Source organism: Tursiops truncatus, chromosome 4, assembly GCF_011762595.2.
Source record: "Tursiops truncatus isolate mTurTru1 chromosome 4, mTurTru1.mat.Y, whole genome shotgun sequence".
Lineage (NCBI taxonomy): Eukaryota > Metazoa > Chordata > Mammalia > Artiodactyla > Delphinidae > Tursiops > Tursiops truncatus.
Genome location: NC_047037.1, coordinates 136,298,795 through 136,325,966, shown reverse-complemented (window position 1 = coordinate 136,325,966; position 27,172 = coordinate 136,298,795). Strand labels below are relative to the sequence as shown.

The 27,172-nt window shown below is 36.4% G+C and overlaps 1 protein-coding gene across 11 annotated transcripts in view; it reads right to left on the bottom strand.

The window, feature by feature from the left end:
* DYRK1A (dual specificity tyrosine phosphorylation regulated kinase 1A) overlaps positions 1 to 27,172 on the bottom strand; it is a 145,571-nt gene that overhangs the window by 12,530 nt on the left and 105,869 nt on the right. For 10 of the 11 annotated variants that reach the window (XM_033856074.2, XM_033856077.2, XM_019922617.3 and 7 more), the window contains 6 exons: positions 22,104 to 22,223; positions 19,152 to 19,340; positions 15,596 to 15,743; positions 11,367 to 11,653; positions 8,656 to 8,802; positions 6,649 to 6,789 (listed from right to left, as the gene is read on the bottom strand). In XM_033856074.2, coding sequence (XP_033711965.1) covers positions 6,649 to 6,789; positions 8,656 to 8,802; positions 11,367 to 11,653; positions 15,596 to 15,743; positions 19,152 to 19,340; positions 22,104 to 22,223 — 1,032 coding nt within the window. The remainder of the gene's footprint in view (positions 1 to 6,648; positions 6,790 to 8,655; positions 8,803 to 11,366; positions 11,654 to 15,595; positions 15,744 to 19,151; positions 19,341 to 22,103; positions 22,224 to 27,172) is intronic. The other variant, XM_033856075.2, reaches the window with a different exon arrangement.

Below are 27,172 nucleotides of genomic sequence, written 5' to 3'. Positions count from 1 at the left end.
ACTGAGCCTGTGCTCTAGAGCCCATGAGCCACAACTACTGAGCCCATGTGCCACAGCTACTGAAGCCCGTGTGCCTAGAGCCTGTGCTCCGCAACAAGAGAAGCCACTGCAATGAGAAACCCGCACACCATGACAAGGAGTAGCTCCCGCTTGCCACGACCAGAGAAAGCCTGCACGCAGCAACAAAGACCCAACGCAGTCAAAATAAATTAATTTTTTTTAAATAACTATGATAAAAAGAATTTACTTCAAAAGTTAGGTAACGTGTGGATAGACTGGGGGGGTGTTATTTAAAACTAGTTTTTTTTCTTTTTTTCTTTTCTTTTTTTTTTTTGCGGTACGCGGGCCTCTCACTGTTGTGGCCTCTCGCATTGCGAAGCACAGACTCCAGATGCACAGGCTCAGCGGCCATGGCTCACGGGCCCCGCCGCTCCGCAGCACGTGGGATCTTCCTGGACCGGGGCACGAACCCATGTCCCCTGCATCGGCAGGCGGACTCTCAACCACTGCGCCACCAGGGAAGCCCAAAAGTATTTTTTTAAAAAAAAAGATAAATTAAGTGAAAACACTAGAACTAAAAGAAATGCAGAGAATCCATTTAATGGTTTTAACAGCAGACTGGGCTCAAGAGAAGAAAAGCAATCAGTGAACTAGAAAGACAGAGCAAAGAAATTATCTAAACTAACACACAAAAAGAAAACAAAATGAATAAACCAGAGACCTCTAATAGTAAGCACTATAACATATATTTAATTGAATAATTAGCAGGAGAAGAGAGAGTGAAGCAGAACAAATATTTAAAAGGATGATGTCTGAGCACTTTCAAAAACTGATGAAAGAGATTAATCCACAGATCTAACAAACTCAGCAAACTCCATGGAGAATAAATACAAGGAAAACTATACATAAGAACCTAATAGTCAAACTGCTGAAAAATCAAACATAAAAAAAAAGCAAAAAAAAAAGAGGTTGAACAAAAAGATCTACAAAATTCATACCAGCTTTTATATGTCATGTTTGAGCGTGTCACCCAAATTGCTTGCTTCTTTTCTCTTCCACAGAAGATCCCTGTGCTAAAGGCATTTTCCTTCTTTGTTATATCCCCAAGTTCTCTTTCTCAGCGTGAGAGCGTGCTAAGCGCAGCTTGAGAAGACCTGAGCTTGCTTTCTAGCCCTACCATTCCTTGCTGTGGTCGCCAAAGAATTTATTTAACACTCTTGAATCTCAGTTTTCTGATGTGTAAAAATGGAACTGAGAATATCTATTATTACTATCTATCGTCATCTTATTGTGAGAATCAAATAAAAACATCTTAAGTTATAATAATAAAAAAAAAGCATCAAAATCAGCCAGGGGGAAGACAGAGAAATATTTCATAAAGAAAACAATGCTTAGAAAAACCATTGACTTTTCTTCAGAAACAATGTAATACAGAAAACAATGTCATTAATATATTTAAACAACTAAATTTGTTTAGGTTTACGTAAACCTAAAATTCCATATCAATTTGTAATTTCCATATCCATGGAAAATATCTTCCCCAAAACGAAGGTGAATAAAGGTATTTTCAGATAAGCAACTGCTGAGAGAATTCATCAGCAGAAGTTATTCACTATAAAATAAAAAGTTAAAGGAAGTTCTTCAAGCTGAAGGAACATAATACAAGATTGAAGTCAGGAACTGCAAAAAGAAATGAAAAATTCTATGGGTAAAAAGAAAAGAACTTTTTTTTCCTTTGGGGCTTGCAGGATCTTAGTTCCCCAACCAGGGACTGAACTCGGGGCCGCAGTAGTGAAAGCTCCAAGTCCTAACCACTGGACCACCAGGGAATTCCCAAAAAGAACTTTTTATTTTATTTTTTATGTACTTTTAAATCTCTTTAAAAAATCATTTTTAATTTAAGTAGTCAATGTTTGTGAGGGTTATAACATATGTGTAAGTGATATATAATGACAAGAGACAGAAGGACTTAGATAAAAGCACGTGGTTATCACACGGTTTATAAAGTGATATAACATTTTGTTAAGTTCAACTGGTAAGTTAAAGATGCATACAGTAAAAGCAACACTAAAAATTACACACCGAAGAACAGCTAAACAGTCACTTAAGAAAAGGTGAAATAAAATACCAAAAAGTACTCAACTCAAAAGAAGGCAGTAAAGAAGGAACAGGGAACAAAGAACAGATAAAACAAATAGAATACAAATAAGGCAAAAGTCTAAAACCCAAACCCCTGAATAATTAAATAGGTTAAATATTCATTGTGAAAGGAAGATACTATTTGACTAGATTAAAAAGGATGACTCAACTACATTTTGTATACAGAAGTCATACTTCACATACAAAAGTATGAACAGGTTTACTACAGTAAAAGGGTAAAAAAACCACTATAAAAATGTTAAGAATTAAAAAGCTGGCATAGAGTAATATTAGACAAAGTAGACTCAAAGACAAAAATATTATTAGAGATAAAGAGGAATATTTCATGGTAATGAAAGACTGAATTTATCACCAAGTCCTAAAAATACTAAACAAGTATACCTATTAAGAGAGCTTCAAAAAACATAAAGCAACTGAAGGAGATAAAGACAAATCCAGTATCATCACTAAAAATGAACACTCCTCTCAGTTATTGATAAAACAAATATACACAGACAGACACAAAGTAAGGATGTAAAGATTCTCGAAGAAAGATAAGGCCAACAGGCCCATGAAAAGATGCTCAACATCGCTGATTATTAGAGAAACGCAAATCAAAACTACAATGAGGTATCACCTCACACCAGTCAGAATGGCCATTATGGAAAAGTCTATAAATAATAAATGCTGGAGAGGGTGTGGTGAAAAGGGAACCCTCCTGCACTGTTGGTGGGAATGTAAATCGGTACAACCACTATGGAGAACAGTATGGAGGTTTCTTAAAAACTAAAAATATAGTTACCATATGATCCTGCAATCTGACTCCTGGACATATATCCAGAGAAAACTAATTCGGAAAGATACAAGCACCCCGATGTTCACTGCAGGACTATTTATTGGGTTGGCCAAAAAGTTCGTTCGCGTTTTCCCATAACATCTTGCAGAAAAACCCGAACTTTTTGGCCAACCCAATACAATAGCCAAGACATGGAAGCAACCTAAATGTCCATCGACAGATGAGTGGATAAAGAAGATGTGGGGTGTATGTGTATATATATAGCAAAATATTACTCAGCCATAGAAAAGAATGAAATAATGCCATCTGCAGCAACATGGATGGACCTAGAGATTATCATACTAAGTGAAATAAGCCAGACAAAGAAAAATAGATCACTTATATGTGGAATCTAAAAAAAAAAAAAGGAAAAGAAAAGAAAGATGCAAATGAACTGACTTTCAGAACAGAAACAGACCTACAGACATAGAAAACAAATTTATGGTTACCAAAGGGGAAAGGGATGGGAGGGATAAATTAGGAGTTTGGGATTAACATATACACACTAGTATATATAAAACAGATAACCAACAGGGACATACTAGATATTTTGCAATAACCTAGAAGGGAAAAGAATCTGAAAAAGAATATATATATGTATGTGTAACTGAATTACTATGCTGTACATCTGAAACTAATACAACATTGTAAATCAACTACATATACTTCAATTTAAAAAAAACTTTTAAAGGAGAGTATCTTCATAAACTTGAGGAAGGTAAAGATTTCTTAGAATACAAAAAACACTATTCATTAAAAAAAAGAAATTAAATTTCCTGCTCATTAAAAACTACTACTAAGGAAAGAAATAGGTGAGGTGCAGTCTGAGAATACTGACAACATGTATGTGACAAAGGACTTATATCCATTACATGTTAAAAAAAAAGGAACTCCTACAGCTCAACAATTAAACATCCCAATAACAAACAGGCAAAAGACTGGAAAGACTATCACAAAAAAGAAGATACACGAATGGCTAATGAGCACATGAAAAGGTGGTCACTATCATCAGTCATGGGGAAATGCAAATGAAAACCACTATATATACCCATTAGAATGGCTAAAATCAAGAAGACCAACCACATCAAATGGTGAGGATGTCATGCAACTGCAACTCTCATACCTGTGGGGATGCAAAATGATAAAACTGTGGGAAACTGTTTGCTCTTTTCTTATGAAGGTAAACACACATACACCCTATGATCTGGTAATTCTACTTCTAAGTAGTGAACCCAGAGAAATGAAAATTTAAGTGTACAAAAGTTGATACAAGAATGTTCCCAGTAGCCTTATTCATAATAGTCCTAAACTGGAAACAACCCAAACATCCACTGACAGGTAAATATAAATACAGTATTTCCATTCAATGAAATACTATGAAGCAATAAGATGGAGTAACTTCTGAGACACAATATGGATGAATCTCCAAAAACAATGTCTGTTAAGTGAAAGAAACAAAGTAATAAATACTATACAGATCCCATTTACATGAATTTTTCCTATGAATAGTCAAAACTAACCTATGATGACAGAAATCAGAAACTGAGGGTGAGATGACAGAAAAGGATATAAGAGGTGGTGGAAGTACTTACTCTATGCCTTGTTTTAGGTAGTGGATATATACTGTTGTATTTAAAAGTTAAAAAGTTAGAACACTTAAGACACTCATCTTACTGTGTATAAATTATACTTCAACAAAACGGTATCGTTTATACTCTTAATTCTTCATCCCCTTTCCCCACCAAAGGAAAAAAATAGATAGTAGGTATGGATTTCATTACTAGGAAGCTAAAATGGGCCCTTGAAACATAAAATGAGAAATTAAAAATAAAATCACTAAGGAAATAAAGCAAACAAATATACCCAATGATGGTGCATGCACACCTGTTTATACTTACGGTTAAAATCCCTAGTGCATCGTTACAATGTAACCATTTGGTTATGGATTTGATTTTTTTGTTGCTGAAAATTTATTTCTATTCAAAGAGAAGTAATTATCTTACACTTTAAAAAATAAAGTTTCTTAAGTCAGCTGCTTAATTGCAGCTAAAGAAAACCTCAAATAATCTATGGTTAATTAATATGTATTAAATGTGGGTCAAGATACTCACTTTCAATTTTAAGGGAAAAGATTTAACTACTCTTTTCTGAAATGTCCCCCCTAAACAATTTAAAATAATTATACCTGAATTTTGGAGAAATGATAGGTTACAACTCATTGTGACTTAACTGTGGTTTTATAAGGCAGAGATTAGGGAAATGGAATGAGATGAATGTTTCATTTAGAAAAAGGAAAAAAAACAGCAGCAGCAGAAGAAAAAAAAAACTTCAAAGTGGAAAAAGAAGTGGTAGCCTGTACTGCAGAGAGATAAAAACATAAAGAAGGCTTCACATCCTCCATGCTAATTAAAATCAACTGGTAGGAGCAACCTTGAATGCTGCAGAAGCTAAGGACTCCTAGGCTGTGTTTTGGTTCAATGGGAAAAGGCGCCATGACTGATAAAGCTATGTGGACAAAGGCAAAAGGATTCAGGATGTCTGCTTGGTATTTTCCATCCCTTCCTTATGGGGAGTAGGCATAATTTAGCTGCCAGATATTACAATGCTTGGAACTTCAGAGAATAAGGCAAAATGCAGTAAGTTACAAATCAGTTGTGAAAGATAGTTATATATATGTATTATTTTTTTTAATATTCTTAAAAAAAACCCCATTTGATATTAAGAGTTAAGACTCCATAGCTGAAGGTGAATTACAGCACATAAGCATCATCTTCAATTCACTGGAAATGACACCTGGTGGCAGCATCGCTAAAACGCAAGGGCAAAATAAAAAGTGTAGCAAAAATAAAATCTAAGTGTTGAAAACGCAAAAACTACAATCACAAGGTGTCTGGTATATGTATCACATACAATCACAGATTTATAGATTATTTTCATCTTATACTAGAAACAAGCTAGATTACAAAACATATGTTTATTTTCAGATATATAAAACAAAGATGTAAATCAAGATGCAAAACTGTTATCATTTACTCTATTAAACTGACACAGTTTAGGTCTCTGAAAAAAGTTCTCAGATAGAAGAAAATTACTAAAACGTACCTAACGTGTTTAAAAACCTCACTTAAATTTTAAAGATTTTGGAGATGTGAAACTCCTGTTACCCAAGCTAGGAATCTGAAATCTATCAAAAGGACCATTTAGTCAGTTCATATTCTTGTCACAAACTGCTTAAGAATCCTTTTCTCTCATCTGAACTTAAAAAAAAAAAAAAAAAGCCATTTACTGCAATTATGACTTCCACTGTTCACAGCTGCAGTATTGTTAACTGTGACTTCACTACGTACTCAAACTATGAGAAACAAAGGTCAAACTTACTAATTCTACTGTGGAAACAAGGCATGGTGATTTGATCAGCTACCTCAAAAGGCAGACATACAGTTTCAAAATGAAGCCTTAAAGAGCACTAAGCAAACACTGGTCCATACAGGTAGTTCAGGTCAAACTCTATAACCAACTTATGAAGAAAATATACATACCTAAGTTATCAGTGGAACTACTGTTAATAACTGACTTCAGCAACACTGATTTCAAGTAAATACAAAATGCGCTATATAAAGACAGCTCAGTAAAAGAAATAACAAAGGCTCAAAAAAATTATTTCCCTATTTTACCCGTTTTCCATCTTTGGTCTTCTTTAAGTTCCAAGTGCCATCTGGCAACTTCTCAAAGAACTTTCTTGCTTTTGGTGCTTGGTCAAGAATATGAGCAGGTGGAATACCCAGAACTTCCACTATTTTATTCATCTGATCTACCTGTATTAAAAATAAAAACAAAACACCTGTAATTTCTACTGTAGGAGATCCTATCTGTGCTCATCCATCCATTCATTCATTCATAAATTAGAAATAAATAAATCGAGCATCTCCTGTGTGCGGGGCACTCCTCGGGGCAGTAAGCATAGAATAATGAACAAAAGAGATAAAGTCCCTGCTCTCCTTGAGCCCCACACTCCACAGAGGGGAGGGCACACAATGAAGCAAACACGTACATCCATGGGATGGCAGGTGGTCACGGATACAATGGAGAGTAAGGAAATGACTGGAGGGAGTTTTAAAGTTTAAGTTTTGGGAGAATTTTAGTTAAATAATCACACAGAGAAAAAAAAAAACCCAAAGGCTTAAAAGTGTGGACCCAATAAAAGTATTTTTTTTAAGTGCAGATTAATTCACTCAAATACTGAGCGTCTACTATATGCTGGAAACCATGCGCACTAGAACACAGCAATAAACAAAACAAAAATCCCTGCCCCAAAGTTTGTGTTGTAGAGGAAGAGATCACCAAGAAGCAAATACATAATAAGCAAATACATATCAGGCGACCACTAAGAACCATGGAGAAAATTAAAAGGGGATGGAGAGTGAGAAGGGCACTGCAACTTAAAATAGGGTGTCACGAAAGGCTTCCCCGAGAAGGTGACGTGAGAGCAAAAACATGAAGGCCGCAAGGGCAGGAGCAAGAGCACTCCAGGCACGGAGCAAAGAATGAACGTAAGGGCCCTGGTACAAGCCTGTGGTTCGTTCGTAGGGACCTGAGAGAGAGCTGTGTGTGCTGGGCCGGGAGACGGCAGGGGCGGGGCGGGGCGGGGCGGGGCAGGACAGCAGGGAGAGGTGGAGAGAGAACAGGAGACAGAGGGAGTAAGGGATTTTCAAGCTACTCAAAAGGACTGGCTTTCACCATGAGTGAGATGGAAGCCACTGAAGTTTCAGATGCTCCTAATATTGTTTAAGCCCATGAAAAAGGTACTATTACCTTTATATTATTTATTATTAAAAGAAAACCAAAGACACACTTATGGCAGCTCTGCCAAAAAGTAGCTCACTGGCTAGAGTGAAGTGAATTAAAAGGAAGGAGGAAGGGACACGTTTCTGGCACTATTTACTGACAGTTGTATAACCCAGTTCAAGTCATGAAATTTCATTAGTCTTTCTTTTCTCACATATAAATGAATGGACTGATCACAATCTGCAATGGTTAACTTTTCTTTAATAAACAAAACACAACAGGATCCCACAAGCAAACAGTTTTAAAACCAATGAAAGCCCATTCTTCTGACTGTAAGGGAGCTTGGCCTCCCTCTCCCTTGCCCTCCCTCCTCCCAGGCACTGCCTCTGACCTTCAAAAATCTTCTAAGAACACAGAATAAACACCTGTGGACTCGCTCTGAAATTCTATAGTCCTAATTTACCCTGAATTATTCAGATCAAATATTCATCAACAACTACTAGTCATCATTTACTTTAATTTCAAATCATACTCTCAAAATTTACAGTCACGTTTACACTGTTTTTAGGGTGGTCCTCATTTCTTCATTATCATCTTTTTCTGTTCTTATACTTAAAATCTGTAAAATTTATACCAAAATACTTAACATTTTCTAATCTAATTTATTGCTCTCCTCCACTGGCAGATTGAAAGATCTCGCTTCCCGTCTTACAATTCTAAACTCACCGTTACATAATTGAAAAAAAATTTTAAATGGATAAAATAAGTTCAAAACTGACCTAACACTTGAATGATAAAAGTTGGTAAATAGACATCTTTTCCTAAAAACAACTTTCAGATTATACTGTCAGAGACTGAAAACAAAAACAGAATTTTTAAAGCAATCCATCATATACCTCATTGGCTCCACTGAACAGAGGTTCTCCAGTGTGCATTTCAACCAAAATACACCCAAGGGACCACATGTCGATAGCAAGGTCATAAGGCATTCCCAGTAGCACCTCTGGAGACCGATAAAAGCGACTCTGAATATATTGGTATATCTGAAATATATTTCAAAATAGTATTAATTCCAAAACAAGTTTTGTTTAACTGTGGTCAACAATGAATTAAGAACACAAGTCTAATATTAACAGCAAAAAATAACTGGGTTATTAGAGTTCCATTTACTGATTTCAACATTAGACTATGAATACTGTTTAAAGAACTAAACGTTTCAAGGGAGTCGTAAATCTGTGAAATGAAAAAAAAAAAATATATATATATATATATATATATAATTCAAGCCCTTTCATTTAGTTCAATCCTAACCGGTAACCAAGATATAGCTTAAACAATTATGCCTTATTAGAAGAAAATATTATTGAGAACAATTTATCTCCCTATTATTCTTTCCTGCTATGGCTGGTACTTGGTTTACCATTAATTTAACAGCTCAATTGTATCTAAATTAACCTGAAAGACTTTTTTCAGGTTAATTCAAAGCATTAAGAAAGACTCAAACTCAGTACAATGTAATTGAAATTTCAGACATCTGTACTGTACTAGTCTCACAGATAAATCTAGAAACACTGCCACATAAAGATTCAATTGGGAGTCGTTTCTGACTAATCACTTCTCTACCCTGTCCTCCTCCATCTCATTCTAAGACTTCTTAGAAAAAGAAATCTTGAAATGGATTATTTTCGATGAAGTAATCTGAGATGTCTTCAGAGACCAATTCATCTTCACCTGGCCATTTAAAATTTGTATCTAGAAATACTACAAAAGCAAAGATAGTTTTACTAAAAAAGGGGAGAGAAACAAAATCCTCCTACCCAAACTCCCTAACTTAACACTCAAACAAGGCAGCCAGCAGCATGGAGCCGCTTCTCACGAAAGCTTCTGTGACTTCCACAACTCCAGCCAAATCTGAGAACCATCCCATGCCTCCACTAGCAGGTCAGCTCAACCTTAAGGCCTGCTCAGAGTGAAGAAAGCCTAACTGAAAGGGACCAGAAAGAACTACTACATTTCCAAGTTTTTATAAGCCAATGGCATCGTGAAGCCCCAAAGACTCCCTACTACTGAGACTTATTTCCCAGCTTAGGAAAGGAAGTTTGTCACCTACCTATCCAGCTGCTTAAAGCAGTAGTCGGGTTATCTACAAGCCTGTGTGTGCCAGGATCGTCTAAGAAACTTTTTTTGAAACATACTTGCCCTGCCACCTTCTAACACTGAGCCAGCAGACCTAGAATAGGGCCACTGCATGTCTGTTTTGGAAATGACTTCCCATGGGATTCTGATACACTCACATAGTTAAAAAACTCACTGAGCTAGAGGTATAGCTGTTTCACTTTGGCTGGAGAGAGATAGTAGTGCTTGATATCACGGCGGCATATATGATTTGGTTTAAATAGGAAAAAATTTTACAAGTCTAAAATCTATTCAAATGACTCTCAAGATGGGCACATATTTTCCATTTACAATATACTTGATCCCTATTAACAACTATGAGCATCTTTTGATTTTCAGAGGCATCCGAAACTGCAAACTTTGCTTCCTATTCCTTCCATTTTTAAGAAGTATTTCAATGTAGCATTGCTACCATAAGATAATTTTCAGAAAATAACAAAAAGACAATCTTGTTAACTGACCATAAACCTTCATGATTAAATTAACCTACTGTATTTAAAAGCTGGAATAAAGTTGGATAGGAAATTTCACTAATTTGGAAAAACAAGAAATGGAAAGCCAATATGAAATAGGAATATCTCCATGTTAGTTATGTTTTTACCTTTTTTTTTTAAGAAATGCAGTTTCAATACTTACAAGTAAATAGGAACAACATTTTAAATGAATAAAGTATTATCAAATGGTGACCCTAGTTGGTTTCAAGAAGAGACCATCCTATAACTTCTATTTTATATGCAAAACACTGTTAGAGTAGCTTTCATAATGCTAGAAAGATCAGTAGGAAAAATTTGCTTTCCTAAAATCAGCTAAACCTAAATCTATTTACTGCTATGGACATGTCTGTTTTTAGCACTCTAAAGAAAACTAGTTCGGTGTCATAATTTATAAAACAAAAAAAAGATTTAAACTTATTTATCAAAACAAGTATGTCTATAAACCTAGTAATTTACACTGTATCACTGTGTGTAATGTAAAATTACCTGCATTTTTTTTTACCCATCAGCTTTTGAGGAAAAACATTTATCTCGACCTATATTTAGAGAAATATTTTACAGCAAGGAGTCAATGTTCTATTATTGGAATTTCCCCAAATTTATACTAAGGACCTCTATTTGGGAAATATAGTTACAACAAATCACCTAATATTTAATATATCCATCCCCTCTTTTCTCTTAGACTTTTAGTATACACATAATTTTTTAAGTTAAACTTTAAAAAACTAATACCTTCTAATTCAAAGTTTACTATTTGCATTTTAAAAGGTATTTCCCAAAATAGGTATCAACACAAGGTGATTCAAGTGCTGCATTTTAAAGATAACCATCCTGTAATTACCTCCAAATTGTATACAGATTAATAACATTTCAAGTATCTACTTACAGTCTTTTAACCTAATTCTAATTTTAATTCACAAGTCCTGAAATATACTTACCCTCTGCCCCAGCTGACAAGAACTGCCAAAGTCAACAATCTTGATTGCACTGCGTTTGGGGTTACAAAGAAGGATATTCTCAGGTTTTAGGTCACAGTGAATGATACTAAGTTCTGGAGTCGCAAGGAAAAGCAGTGCAGTGCACATTTGCTGTGCAAACTTTCGTGTTAGGTTCAAAGAGACGCCTCGAAAATTGGTGTTCCTCAACAAGTCATAGAGGTTGTAGGACAGCATTTCAAAAACTAAACAGAGGTGGTTTCGAAACATAAAGTGGCGTTTTAAATGCACTGAAAGAGAAAAAAGTTTCATTTTAAATTATACATACCAATAAAATGAGAATAACATGCACATGAACTCTCCAACAATCTGTAACATGACAATGTCAAATGCAGAGTGAAAATCAAGTTAAAATCTGGAGATCAGCATTCTGCACTAAACAGCACATTCTTTAATCAGTTAAGAATATCTAAATTGTTCATCTGCTGAATTAATATATTAGTGTATAGTGTCTGCCAATATGCAATATAATGCAAGAAGTACCACCAAAATGCCTTGCTTAAAAAAAAATTAAGTCAGGTATGAAAACGCAAGTAGCAAACTGACAAAGAGTACTGAGAATACTTTGATAATTTTATTGTCACTGGTAAGAGAAAACACGTTGTACTCCCTGAAAGCCCTACCTCACAACTTCATCTAAGCTCCATCCACTGGGATGTCCAGCTTGTGACGATGCTGTACTTGGCAGCCCTCTCTGGGAAGGCTTTGATACACATACACAATCTGCTTTGCTGAGCCTTAGACTTCACTAGTGATTTTCTGAAACAATTGTCAAAGGAAGACAGGTTTTTTTTTCTTTTGGGCAAATACAGCAAAGGCTCGAAAATCACATTGCAAGGTACTAGAGTTCATAATCAAGGCATCTGATTATGTTCATCAAACTGGTACATAGGACATCCTGTCCAAGACTGAAGGTTTGGGAAAACTTCAAAATAAAGCTCAATCACAAGAAATTGTGAGTAGGCTTATGAATGGGGAAAGTCTAATAGAATACATTACTTGGTATCACTACTGATCCTCTAAAAAGGCTTAATCGTCGACAAACTGCTTCGAAAAGTTGTGCTTTAAGTATTAACACTGACTTCACATCAGATGAAGTCATTCAATAAAGTAAAGAACTGCCCTTCACTATAAAAATTCTTACACACACCAAACTGAGCACCTATAATTCAACTGGAACGACATAAAAACAACCATTTGTCAAGGCTACCTTCATTTTGGTCTTTTAGTATCATTTAAAACAGAGGTTTCTCTACAGATTTATCTGGAATAACTAGGACAGTATTCAATGTCTGGTCCCTGAGAAAGGGGATACATTGTGTTGTCCTGGTAGGAGCCCTGAACTGTCTCCCTGGAAGCACTGCATGTCAATATAGCTTTTAGATCATTCCTGATACACGTGATCTAAAATTAGGATAAATAACACAACTACTACATGGCTCTATAGGAGTCCATAGTACAACTCAACTCTCACTAACAGTTACATAAGAATGTATAACATCTGTTCTTAATCACTGAGTTCATAGGTTTAAAATTAAGAACATAGCTCCATGTGACATAAGACACCCCAGAGACATGGTCCAAACAAGAGTTCTGACCTGGTTAAGCAGCAGCCGCAAAAGGTAACTGATGTCAGAATTCAAACGTGATTATGACAATCCCTCTAAGAAGCTGTGATTAGAATATTCTTCCAATGGAAGATCAATCCACTCAATTCCACTAATTCATCATTCATTTACTAAGTATCTATAATGTGCTGAGCACTAAAGACACTGTCAAAGAAAGCTCAAACACAAGTATATACATTAAGTTTTTTTAAACTGAACTTTGGGGAGAACAGACGGTTGGCAAGACTTTGTTCTACACTTAAACTGAATGTTCTTTTAACTAGACCGTGGCAGGTACCAAATAATCCAGATAAGAAATTATGCTATGTGGTAAAAAAAGTAAGAGTTTTTAGAAGTTCAAAGACTTAAAGACTATACAACTCATGAGACTAAATTATATTGATCAAATCACTTCAAAATTAAGTTATTTACGTTATAAAAGAGCAATACAACTTCCAGACACCTTAAATTTAATGTACCAACTCTACTGCCATGGCTGTGTCTAAATCTAAAGTTCTTTTTGCTTGTTTTCCAATATAGAAACTCAGTTTCTTAAGACACTGTGCATGAATTCACCTTCTTCCTAAATAAGAACCTTTAAAAACAAAAAAAACTCATCCAAAAGAATATCTGTAATAACTGATGCAATTAATGATCATTAAAGTCAGTTTATTAGAAACAAAAATGACAGCCATTATTATAACATAACCAAGTAGCTAACATTTCGTGTTTTCTTTCAACAAGGCAGAAATAAATTGTTGTAGTAATGCTATCAACGTTTTCTCTACTACTTAAGCAAAAATTCAAAATAAAGCAAGAGTGAGAAAGAAGAAAAAGGGAGGTATGTTTAGAGACTGTAAGTCTAAGGACTGCATCCTTAGAATGTCCTTCTTGGCCTCCTAAGCCCCTTGAACGGAAATGTGCTCACGTTACACTAAGTTGTAACTGAAAGTGAACAGCAAACATGCAGTAAGTGTGAAAAGACTTGAAATACAAATGTTATTACTGTGGGTTTTATCAGACATCTACAGAGAAGGCACTAAGGAAGAAAAATTAATAGTATAAGCTCATTTTATTGCAACAATGAGGAATGAAGGATGTTTCATAAATGAAATTTAATCTGAATATGTGAACCTTACACCTTTAAACATCAATTTTTTTGTTTCTGTTATTTTGGGAGGACTAAAGAACCATAATGCCCTCCCTTCATTTCTTTTTTTTTAAAAAATAAATTTATTTATTTTTGGCTGTGTTGGGTTCTTCGTTGCTGCACGCCGGATTTGTCTCTAGTTGTGGAGAGCAGGGGCCACCCTTTGTTGCGATGCATGGGCTTCTCATTACTGTGGCTTTCCTTGCTGCGGAGCACGGGCCCTAGGCACACATGCTTCAGCAGTTGCAGCATGCGGGCTCAGTAGTTGTGACTCACGGGCTCTAGAGCACAGGTTCAGTAGTTTTGGCGCACGGGCTTAGTTGCTCCGCGGCATGTGGGATCTTCCCGGACCAGGGCTTGAACCCGGGTCCCCTGCAACGGCAGGCGGATTCTCAACCACTGTGCCATCAGGGAAGCCCTCTCCTCATTTCTTAAAAAGGAGTTTGCTAATAAAACTTAACCTCATATGTTTTTCAGGTAAAGTTAGCATTTCTGAAGGTGAGCTGCTAATACATGCCTATAAAACAGTCTGTAATTAATTGACCCTAAGGTCTCTATCTTAAAATTGACATCATTTTGTGTTTACAGTTGGCAGCAATTTGTTTCTTGGTGGCACATAAAATTATGGTGTCTTAGATTTGATTAAGAATAGTATTAAAGAATGTATAATCAGAAGATGTTTTATCCATATATCAATTGGCCCTAGACTTAACTATTTTCATAATTCTTCTGTCTCCTCTTTTTGTATTCAGAAGAAACACCATACGACAATGAAATAAACACAAGCTCTGGAGTTAGGCAGAGGTAGGTTCAGACCCTAGCTCCAAGAGCCCTGGGACCTTGGGTATGTTACTCTTTGTACAAACTACCTGTAATATAAGGATTTACCACCTTCCTTTCAGGACTGCTATGGTTACAGATGATGGAAGAAAACCACAAGGAATATGGTAGTAGTTCAAGAAATGTTGGCTACTATTTCTTGAGGAAGAACCTGAGATCTTGGCTCAGACATTCCAAAAATGGTTCTGTAACCATTAACAACATATTAGCTCACTTCTAATTTCTGAGCTATATTAGAAATGGTTAAAGTTAACACAAAGTGGCCTCTCTATATAAACATGCACCATTAAAGCAAACAAATGACACTTGTAAGTTTGAAAAACAAAAAAAAACAACAAAAAAAGACACTATTCTCATTTGTTTTTATACTATATACCACCTAGAATGCACGTACCCGAAGATGTAAAATATTACTGCCAGATCAAGTAACGTGTATAAATCTATGCCCTCCAACAGAAATAACTGAATTTTTACCCAATCACTAAGATAAAATCAACATATATTCATACAAAAATAACTCAAATTTGTGGTCTGGGTTAGGGCGCACTGCTTTCTTTGCCTGTTTGTTTGTTTACCTATGTAGTATTTCATTTCAGTGTCATGTTTGTTCATGAGCTCAAGAAGTCGCACTTCTATCTGGGCTTGATTCAGAAAAGCCTTCTTGTTCTTTATTATTTTAATGGCGACCCATTCTTGCTCCACACGATCATACGCCTTTACAACCTAAAAGAGAAAAAAGACAGATGATACCTATTTCATTAATGAACAATTTAACAAGTTTACAGTTCAGCTTAATTGTACATTTATCTAATTCCCCTTTTTCTGACCTTCCTAATTAAAAGAGATCCTATTCGTTTCCATTCAACAGCATCCATTTACTATTTTATTGTCACTTTAAGTCATTTTTCAAATGGATTTCTTCTGCATCCTTACAGTATTTCTAAACATCCACAAAATAGATAACTTTCTTAAAATGAGATTAACTATTTTCCTCCTTCAGAAATAAATTATGAATCTTGACAAGTGCTTTGGGGTTTTTTACCTTTCTTACTAAATAACATTATAAAACAATTCTTCTAACTATTCTTTTAGTAAGAGAAAAACCTGGTTTAAATCCCAAGCATATGTGTGAGATACTTAAAAGGTTCTAAGTCATCTGAAAAATGCAGATAACTTTCTAAATGTGACTTGGATTTTCACAGATAAAAACTTAGGCATACCAGAAGAATTAGTTTACAGTTATTCAATTTAAAAAATATCAAAAACAAATAACCAGGAAAAAAGTTTAAAATGCCAAAATTAGGGGATTTTGAGTTTTAAAATGAGAAGGAAACTGAAACATTCATGTGCAAATCACCATGCATACCTCTCATTTAAAATTTTACTCATTTAAAACAAGTTTCACACTATTAATAAATTTATACAAAAATCAGGAAATACACAGATAAAACTATATCTCTACAAATCAGAAACTGCTATAAGTGATTAAATATTATATTTATAATATTACAAATAGTCTGAATAGATAATAGTTTTAGATACATTTTCTAGCATATTCAGAAAGTACAGAGATGCAGGTAGAACTCCAAGTGATTCCAATGTGTTGGCTGAGTACCACTGGATTAGAGGAAGAGAATGGAATGCATGGTCCAAGATCACATCAGTCAAGGTTACTGTCAATCATAGATCATAAATCATTCAGCTGAAATCAAACTTGGAATGAAACGTGCAGTATCTCTGGTTTCACCCAATTCTAAAAAAATACTATCTATTGTCTTTTAAATCAGAGGCGACCCATGTAAACATCTGACCAAGTGCTTCTGATATTCTTCTGTTTCACTGACCATATTGACTGGTACCAAGAGTTGCAGTTCAGTGCCCAGATCCTAACGGTCTCCAGGACAAAGGCCACTAACATGGACTCAACTATTTACTGACTTAGCAAATAGTTAATTTGCTCAATGCTAAAGCAATGATCTGCAACCCTGAATATCACACATTCAGTAGGGTGTTTTCAAAAATACCCATGCCCAGAATCCAGTCACAGAGACTCTGATTTAACTGCTTGGAGCCTAAGTATCCATCCTCCCCTCCCCACCCCACCCCCAATCCCCAAAGCTCCCTGGAGACTTTCAAAGTGCAATCAGGATTGATGACCACTGGCTTAAGAAATGAAGAAGCTGCTTCTCTGACAAGGATCTGGCAGAGGATTTAGCGGACGTCTGACCAAGTCGGTAAGGAAGACTTTATCTGGTGAGTGACAGGTCCTGACCCTGAACACACCTCAGCCTAGGAGAAAGGCATCAGTCAGTCTGATCTGGTAAAATGGATTTTGATGTCAAATAGGCCTATGTTTTCACAGGTTTACTATGCTGACTTGCTCTTAGGAATCAGAGTATAAGAAAATTAAAGGGGAGGGGGAAAGATCACGGTGAGCTCAAAGACTGAGTATTTAAGGAAAACTAAGTTTAGAGAACAGGCCGTACAGCCACAGTTTTCATGGTGGACATCACAGAAGTTTGAAAAGCGTCCTGTTGAGAGCAACTGCCTAAACGCTGGTGTAATTTTGAAGGTGGACATGACAATCACTCTATCCAGGGTGTTCACGGCCTTACTTAAAAGGTAGAGGCCTCAGAAATGCCTTTCCTTAAAAAGCTCTCAAGGAGAAGCAGAAGCTGCTTCTGACAAAAAGTAATCCTTTCTTAAAGAGGGACTCCCCACACACTGAGAATCCCCTGACTCAGGAGAAAAAGAGGTTACAAATCAAGGGGAAAGGCCCTGAATTACGTATAATTACAAAAATTCTGTGAAATCATGGACAGGGGCAAATGTATTATACATGGGACACCAGGGCCTGGTAGAGCCACACCAGAGTCAGGGGTCTTCTAAGAAGCTTGTTCATATTTCCCTATAGGTTTAATAGCTTGATCTGTCTGGGTCTAGAGCTGTAGCTGCTACTGGCCTGTAGTATACTTTTTGTCCTAAGCATGATTAGACTGACACATGATGAATTTTTCCCCACAGGTTGAAAAGAGGCATGCTTTGCTTTCACTCAGGGCAGGAACAGGTAAGTAAGAGTGTATGCAGGTTCCATAGTTTTAGACAAACCAAAAACAACCTCCAAAATCCAAAATATTGTCCAAGTCAAAAGAAGTATTTGGATTAGAAGTTATTATAGTAACTGACTTGCTGCACAAAAGCTACGAGGCAAAGGAGGCTGGGATTAACAGTAAATCATACCTCAAACAAAAAGGCTCTGTGACTTGATGAGATAAGATAGGGAGATTTACACATGGGAAGAGCTGGGGGATCCACTGCCAGAGAAAAGCTTTTTAAAAGTGCAAGGAAGAAGGTCTGACAGCTCTTAGTCTGGGCACAGCTGATGTAAGAGGCTAATGTAGTTAGGGTTTGTGCTTTGTATTGGGATAGGGTGGGCAAGTGAGGAGAAGAGAGCTGTGGGTGGAGAGAAGAGACTAGGAACGAACAAAAAACCAGGTCCACTGGAGTTCCTCCCTCACTCTTCCGGGTAGAAGCGGCCTGAACGACCCCACCCATCGGAACAATGCCAATCACAATATTAGCAACGCTGATGCCATGAGGACTTAAGAGGAGACCCTGGAGACCCTCTGCCCATTTAGAGGCCTGACGGAGCCAGAAGAGGAGCTGAGGAAAAACTTAGGGCACAGCCCCTGGTGTCCCAAGTCTCCAAAGAAGCGAGAGGACATGTGCTGTGCCAGCTGAAAATGGTAATTTTGTTCTCTGTGAGGAGGAGTATCCGACAGGAAGGTAATTATCTCTCTCATACATAACGACGAACCATCCAGAGACTAAAAACCCCACATGAAAGAGGCAATACTGTCTATTAGTGATTAAAATCAACCACTTAGTATTAGTAAAATAACTACTTGATAGCTATAGAAAGTTTTTTTTTAAAAAGTCTAATGGAGTTTTTATAGCTGATGCAGTTTTCTTACCTTTACAGAAAACTATAATAACCCAAATACTTACATATCTGTTGTTTAGATCTATTTGCAAATATTAAAAGTGTACTACTGAGAAAAGGCTATAGTAACATGATTCACTAAGAAGTTCTTTCTAATTTATGAAATTCAGCATCTTCCATTAAATTACCTGTCCAAAGGAACCTTTGCCTATCAAGGAGTCAATTTCGTAACGATCCATCCACTTTTCTCCGTTTTTTACAATATAATCATAGTTATCATCATCATAACCATCATTGTAAACCTTCCGCTCCTTCTTATGACTAGAATCGTCTCCCTGGCCCTGCTGGTGTCTTCGCTTCTTTTTTGCATAGTAAACCTGAAATGAGAAAATAGTGTTAGCTGTGCAATGAAAAATTATTGGGGACGGGGAGCAGTGAGGGCACCATATGTCGAGTACATACAAGACACATCTGCTATCAGTAGGAAACTGATGAATTTTTATTCTTTATAACACACACAAAAATAAAATAAATAATTTTCTATAGTTGCTACTGGAATTACAGAATAACACTGATATATAACAAATGAAAAATATCTACAGTAAAATTCACTTTAGAATTATACTGTTTATACATTTTTTAAATAGGAGATGTTACGTGACCACGCCAAAGTCTCCCACTCAAGAAGAGTAACAGGACCTGATTCATATTTATTTTCTAAACTAAGGTATAATTTATATACAGTGAGATGGTATAGATCTTAGAGAAATGCAAATCAAAACCACAATGAGGTATCACCTCCCACCATCATCAAAATGGCCATCATCAGAAAATCTACAAACAGCAAATGCTGGAGTGGGTGTGGAGAAAAGGGAACCCTCTTGCACTGTTGGTTGGGAATGTAAACTGATACAGCCACTATGGAGGACAGTATGTAGGTTCCTTAAAAAACTAAAAACAGAACTACCATATGACCCAGCAATCCCACTACTGGGCATATAGCCAGAGAAAACCATAATTCAAAAAGACACATGCACCCCAATGTTCACTGCAGCACTATTTACAATAGCCAGGTCATGGAAGCAACCTAAATGCCCATCGACAGACAAATGGATAAAGATGACGTGGCACATATATACAATGGAATATTACTCAGCCATAAAAAGGAACGAAGTTGGGTCATTTGTAGGGACGTGGATGGACCTAGAGACTGTCACACAGAGTGAAGAAAGTCAGAAAGAGAAAAACAAATACTGTATATTAACGCATATTTGTGGAACCTAGAAAAATGGTACAGATGAACCAGTTTGCAGGGCAGAAACAGACACAGATGTAGAGAACAAACGTATGGACACCAAGGGGGGAAAGCGGCGGGGGGTGGGGGTGGGGGTGGTGGGATGAATTGGGCTATTGGGACTGACAATGTATACACTGATGTGTATAAAATGGATGAATAAAAAGAACCTGCTGTATAAAAAAAATAAATAAAATTCAAAAATTCAAAAAAAAGAGTGTATAATATGAAGGACTTTGGGGAAAATGTATACGCTGATGTAATCAACATATGCTAAACAAAATAAAGAACATTTTCATCCTCCTTATATTCGAGTTCCCTCATGCCCCTTTCTAGTCAATCCCAATTTTATATTTGATCCTAGAGCAAAAGATTTTAAAAATGAAAGTTTAAATGTATAATATATGAACTGATGTTTTGCTAATATAAAAAGGGCCTCTGAGACATGCCTAGTTCTTAAGCCTGTAATAACATATTAATGAAAAACAGCCATGCCCCTCCCCCCCCCACTAAAGGCCGTAAACCTTATGGTTGGTCACAGATTCAGTTATTTTCCTTGTATCTATTTTTCTTATAAAGTAGTTTCTAAGACTAGTAAAAAATAATAGGTGGACTAGGCAACAGTCCAGGTAACTGGTAACTAACTTTCAGGAAATTATAAATTACATTACACAGAGCAACATCAGAAAAACTAGTTTACAAGGTGGCAAAACAGTTAAAAACAAACTTTAACAAAGCTACTGTTAACAGTTTAACAATTTATCAGATATTAGCAAACTGACATTAATCAATTGTTAACAACAATTTATCAGATATTTTCAGATGACCAAAAGCTAGTTTGGAACATCTTTTATAACATATAAATTGTATACAAAATCCAACTTAGAAATGCTCCTCATTGAGTTCACTTCAATTTTATCCTGCCACATTGCCACAATAATATAATACTGGCATTAAAACAGCATCAAACTGCTATAAAATTTATACACACATAAGAACATCTTTTTAGTTAAATGGCTCTAAAGCTGGTAGAAGATAAGTCTTTAACGTGAAAGGATGTAAGGCCCCATTGGAAGAGGAAAGAAAGCATAGGGTGTCCACCCTTCTCCAAAAAAGCTCATTTAATAATTCATTACAGAGCTAGAGTTGGGATTAGAAGCAAGTAACAACCAAGCCAAAGGTCTAAAACACCAGAAAAATAAGTTTTGAAAGCCAAGAGTCAAGTTGAAAGGTGAGTAATTCAAAGGGCTGTCCATGTTTTTTATCCTACTTACTTCCACCAAAAAGGCTTTCAGATATCTTACAATGAAAAAGATACAGATAAAAGAACACACATTAATTTAAAAAGAAAACTTTAAACTACATAAATATAGATAGATCAGACAGACTAGAGCAAATGCCTGTTAACTGGGCATTAAATACATCTCAGAGCTTCCTGACATCCATGGTAAAAGTAGAAACAGATATGTAAAAATTTAAGCAAAATTCCGTAACATTTTCATACTTTTATATTATCATTATTACCTTCCTTTCCCCTGAAGTTTTGGAGACGAGATTATTATAAAAATGACAACTCAGCATATATTAAATATAACTTTAAAAAGAAGGGAAGTTATCCACAATTATCTTAACTTTTTGCAGTCCTTGTTAATATATCTTATTTGTTTTACACAATTATAATTTTATTATCTATAAATCACTAACTTACCAGTCTTCATGATAATCATCAATATGACAATCCTTGGGAGTTAAAAATAATTTTAGTATGCTTAAATATGCTACAAAATAACTTTTTCCCTTGCTCTATTGCAAAATAGATGCTGTTATAACAAATCAATAGTCTTACCTCATTAATATGCTTATATGTTTTGATCAAGTCAACAGAAAGTTTTCTCAGGGGAGCAGTAGCTGGATCACGGAAGGTTTGGGGCATCCGCCTCTGTAACATGACAATATCAGGCATCACCTTAAATAGACAGAAAAGACTAGCACTTTAACTATACTGTACTGGTATGAATTCCCTCTTCTGTAACCTGTGTATACGTTTTTAAAAAAGAAAAAAAAAAGACATCTACGTTAGAATAGTATACATGCTCTCTTGGTCATATCTCTTTCATCCGGAATCCACTGAAGACAACCACTGGAACAAATAAACGGAATTAGAAGATAATATGCCCAGTTACCAAGGCTTCAGTTTTGTTCCCCAAATTCAACAAGAGGAATACAGATATACCCCTGGTCCAGGAGACATGCATGATGCTGCCCAAGAGGGCTTCTCCACCATACAATTAGCCTAAGGAAAAATTTCTTCTAAATTATTCCTAAAGCCTGACCTGGTTCACAACAGGCAGATGAAGACTAACCCACCTTTCAGCTTCCTAACACGGGAGTCTAAGACCCAGTTGGCACCACGAAGCAAGCTGTTCGTGGAGCAGAGATGGAGCTTGGTGCTGCAGAACTGCAGCTCCTAACAACCCCAGACCCTGCCCTCTGACCAGCACCTGTAAGCGAGGCTGAAATCTTCACTCACTTCTTTAACATGACTGAGTAAAACATGCCCTCTACCTTAACACATCCGACCTCACCCTCCACATTCCCTGTGCCCCCAGCCAGCAGCACTTTTCGGCACCTGACGTACTGGTATACATTTACTCATTTACTGGTTCTAGTTTTTTCTCCTTCTCCTTCCACTACAAGGAAAACTCCATATGGGGCAGGGATTCTTTTCTTCAATGTTGTATTCCCTTTGCCTAAAACATAGCAGGCATAGAGCCTGAAACACAGTAGGTACTTAATAAGTATTTGTTGAATAAACAAGTGAAGCCATAATACCAATATCCCTACCTATGATTACACTAGGAGCTGACCACAAATAAGTTCCAGAGAACACCTTAAAGCTAATGAAACTTTCTTTTAAAAAACTCATTTCAACCATACTCCCACCCCAAAACTAACCCATGTCTCCTTCATCGTCCAATAAGCAGTCAGGGTTCAACTGTGAGCTTCCTGCTAGACGGGGGATAAAGCAGGAAACACAAACGTCCTCCAAACATAAATACGCCCAGGAATGCTGCAACCAGCACACTAATGATCCTGGATGGCTGCTCTCGCCCCACTCAAGCCTCAGCAAAGGAGTTCCCAGAGGGGCTTCTTGGAAGCAACAGATCCTCAAAACCAATTAATGACATCAAGGTACCTTCAGTCACTACGCTAGTCATCCTTGGGCTCCTGTCTAGCTCTCCTGCAGACATTTACACCAGCAAAACAACTGAGCCAGAAGCCCCTGATGCAGCCCCTTCCAAAGGCACTGTGGTCAGTCAATCTGAGGGGCAGAGAGACAGAAAAGACATCATACTAAGGCCTCACAGAAATGTCTGGAGTCTTGGGAAAATTAACCAAGTTAACCCACAGTAACAAAAAAAGAAGACAGAAGGGTTGTAAGGACAGAACAGAAAAGAATCCCCATCCCTGTGGTATGAAAAGATGGTGTTACCTAGTTACAGTTACCTAGCTGTACTCTCTCTCCCTCTCTTTATTCTATGAAAGAAGTGGAAATTTGAGCCAAATTTGAGGATTATAACCTGGGAATAGCAACCCAGCTCCGAGAACTGTTCCGACCCTGCACTTTCTCTTAAACTGGTATTAACATTAGTTTCTTCTGAATCTATACTCAAACTCTAAAAAGTTGTTATCCGGATGGCAAATTCACTGAACTACTGAATTAAGTTAATAATTATTACCTCTTCCCATGATCCTCTCCTTCTTAAAGTTCCAAATAAGGTTTAAGGGAAAAAAAACCTTCAATGATTGTAACTATTTGTCTGAAAATATAGTAAGACTTAATAATATCACCTGAATTAATTTATTAAATATATATAGTTTTATTTTTCTAAATATGAACAGGTACAGTTAGGTTCACAGAATATTTGGTTCTTATACCTGTCCTTGGAGACTTAATTTAATGAATAGACAATATCAGTAATAAGCATGTCAAATACTTTTATGTGAATGAATGCTATAAGCATTTAAGGTAATGAAAGAGGTTTCTCTTAATGTATTTCCTTTTTTTATTTTTTAAGACCCTGACCGTTTTCAAGCAGGTAACGTACTTGGCAAGACCATTCTTGGACTATTGGAGTGTAGCCTCACTGTGAGGTTTCACGAAATCTGAACCAGTGAAATACTTGTTTACCTTTGCCACAAGAGTTGATAGAAGGTATAACTACTGCTAGAAACAACTGAATTACTTAAGTAGTTAATAAAATAATAATTATAGCAGCAAATATTTGCTATACACTATGCTTTGAGTATGCAGATTTTTACTCTCTCATGTAATCCTCTCAACAATCTCATGAGAATAAGTAACGTAAGTTCCTGTCACTATTTTACAAATGAGAAATCTGAGTCTCTGATGTGAAGTTACTTGACCAAGGTCTTAGAGCCAGTAAATAACAGAGATGAGAAGTGAGGCAGTCTCCCACCTAAGCCTATGATCTGAACCACAGCACTGGGCCAGGAGCTCCCTGTTAATTTTAGGTCTCTTGTCTATCCTCTTGTTGAATCATTTTTAGTCTATTTGTTGGACAAAATAATTGAGTCATGCATAATAAACACCAATAAAATAAACATATGCATTTATTACAATTAATTATGTTCAAAACTGTAAATACGCTTTTTTAACTTGCCCACTTACAATTCCACTGGTATTTCAAACATTGGAAAAAATGTGACTAGTGCCTACATCTTTCCATGAGTAATTATGCTCGCTTAAAACACCAAAATCCCACAATCAAAAAAAAAATATTTAATGTACATAGGACATGCATGAAATTGGATATGAATGTAATTTTGCCTAACAATCTTTCCTGCACTCAATATATGAGTGTGTGCTATGGCCTTGGCATGTCACACAATATTGCTAACCTCTTCCACAATTAGCCAAGCTACCTAAAAGGCCAAATCAATTAGCTAATTCTAAATACATTACTTTTCTTATATTCTTCTGGCAACAGAAGTTACTATTTCAGGGGCATCTGTATATATAAACCAGATGAATTCCACCCACAAAAAACTGGCCTTTAGATCAGGCTGTATTTCAGTGCTTCAAATAGTGCCTTGTGCAGGCTAGGCACTCAAAATATATGGAAAGAACAAATTAATTTCGACAAACTAAACGACTCTTCCTTCACAAACTTTCATTGTGATTTCCTGTTAGGCAACCAAACTTTCTGTTTCTCATTACTGTGGTGCCATAAGCACCAATCCAGAATTAGAAAATTAACTTGTCCAAATACACACTCAGTGACAAATCTATATACTAAGACTCAAGCCAGCCCTAAGCATTTGACACTTTGTCCACTTCCAACTTCTTATGGTCACACAGTCAGGAGAATGTAACATAGCAAGCTCCCTCCTTCCCTTCCGCAGCCGGGCAGAAGTCCCACAGCGTTCAGAGGACCCAGGGGCTCCCTGAGCCACTGCAGGTAGCCCAGTCCCACCACGGCCTCCACACCGCCCCCAACGCCCTCGCTGAAAAGGCAAAGTTGTTGAGCTATTCTCCTGCCACCTCAGCCTTAAGGCTCCGGGAGCCAAAAAATGTCACATCCCCAACGCTCCTATCTCTTGACCTTTCTGTGTGATGATGACACAGATCACAAAGCCAAAAAAAAAAAAAAAAAGGCAGTAGTTCACACCTCCTGCTTAAAGAAGCTACAAGAGCTAAAACAATCTTTTTTTCTTGAAAAGATTCCACAGTGTTAAGTACTAGGACTTTATTTAAAAATTGTTTTCTAGTTTAATAATACCTATTCCACCCATTTTATTTATGTTTACCTCATATTTTCACATATACAGTGGAGAATGAGAAACACCATGTCCTGCCATTCTTGCTATTTTGAGAGCTATTAATAAAGTTGAATAGCATATGTAACACATATCCAGAGTACATAGCTTAAGGACCATGAAAGGTACTGTGAAAACTGTTAACAGCCCAGAGAGACTCAGCATTCTGAACATCAATCATACTTTTCTACTTTTACTTTTACTTCATTTATCTTTTGAACAAAACTGTATTTAAATTCACATGAAACACACTCACACAAGAAAGATTAACTACCAGAAATAAAACGTTATCTTCTTTCAATTTACTTGTACAATAAACCTTACTTAAAAGGCACTGGATAGGATGATTATGGAAACTGAATAATGAAATTACAGAAGTTTAGAGCTAGAGAGTACTCTTCTGGAGGGTCTAGTCTAAGGTCTCAATCTTACATTCAAGGAACAGAGAGAAGAGTCCATGTGACCTGACTCAAGTCACACAACCAGATCATGAGTCAAGACCTGGAGCCCATGTCTTATGACCAGCAGACCACGCCACATCAGTGCACAGTTTCAGTGCTTTACACTTCAGTTATAAGTAAGCTTTTAATCTGACTGCCTTATTAAGGTTCCAAAATTTCTGGAGTTTGGCAGAAGTATCTGGCTGAATACTATTACTTAAAAGACAGTCTTTTTACATCATATGAATCTTTTAAAATATTTTACAGCTTACAATGGAAATACTAAGTAACTTATCTCTTATTTGAAAATAACCCTCAAATAAGATGTTAGCTGTATCTAAAAATAGGTACTTTGTTAACTAAATTACCTACTACAATAATACAAACATAAAATAACTTGAAAGGACTGGATTTTTTTCCTAGCCCTCCTTAGATGCCAGGTGTTACAACTGAAAAAGCACTGTATCTAAGAAGAAAGAAGCCTGGGCTGGGCCCCAGAGTCTACTGCCTACATACTTGGAGAAGTCACAAATGGGAGCTCAATCCCTTCAGCTGTAAAAACAGACTAAAAACAGACACCCTACCTGATAGGCTACTTTTGAACAAGCGGGAAAATGAATCCAAACATACTTTG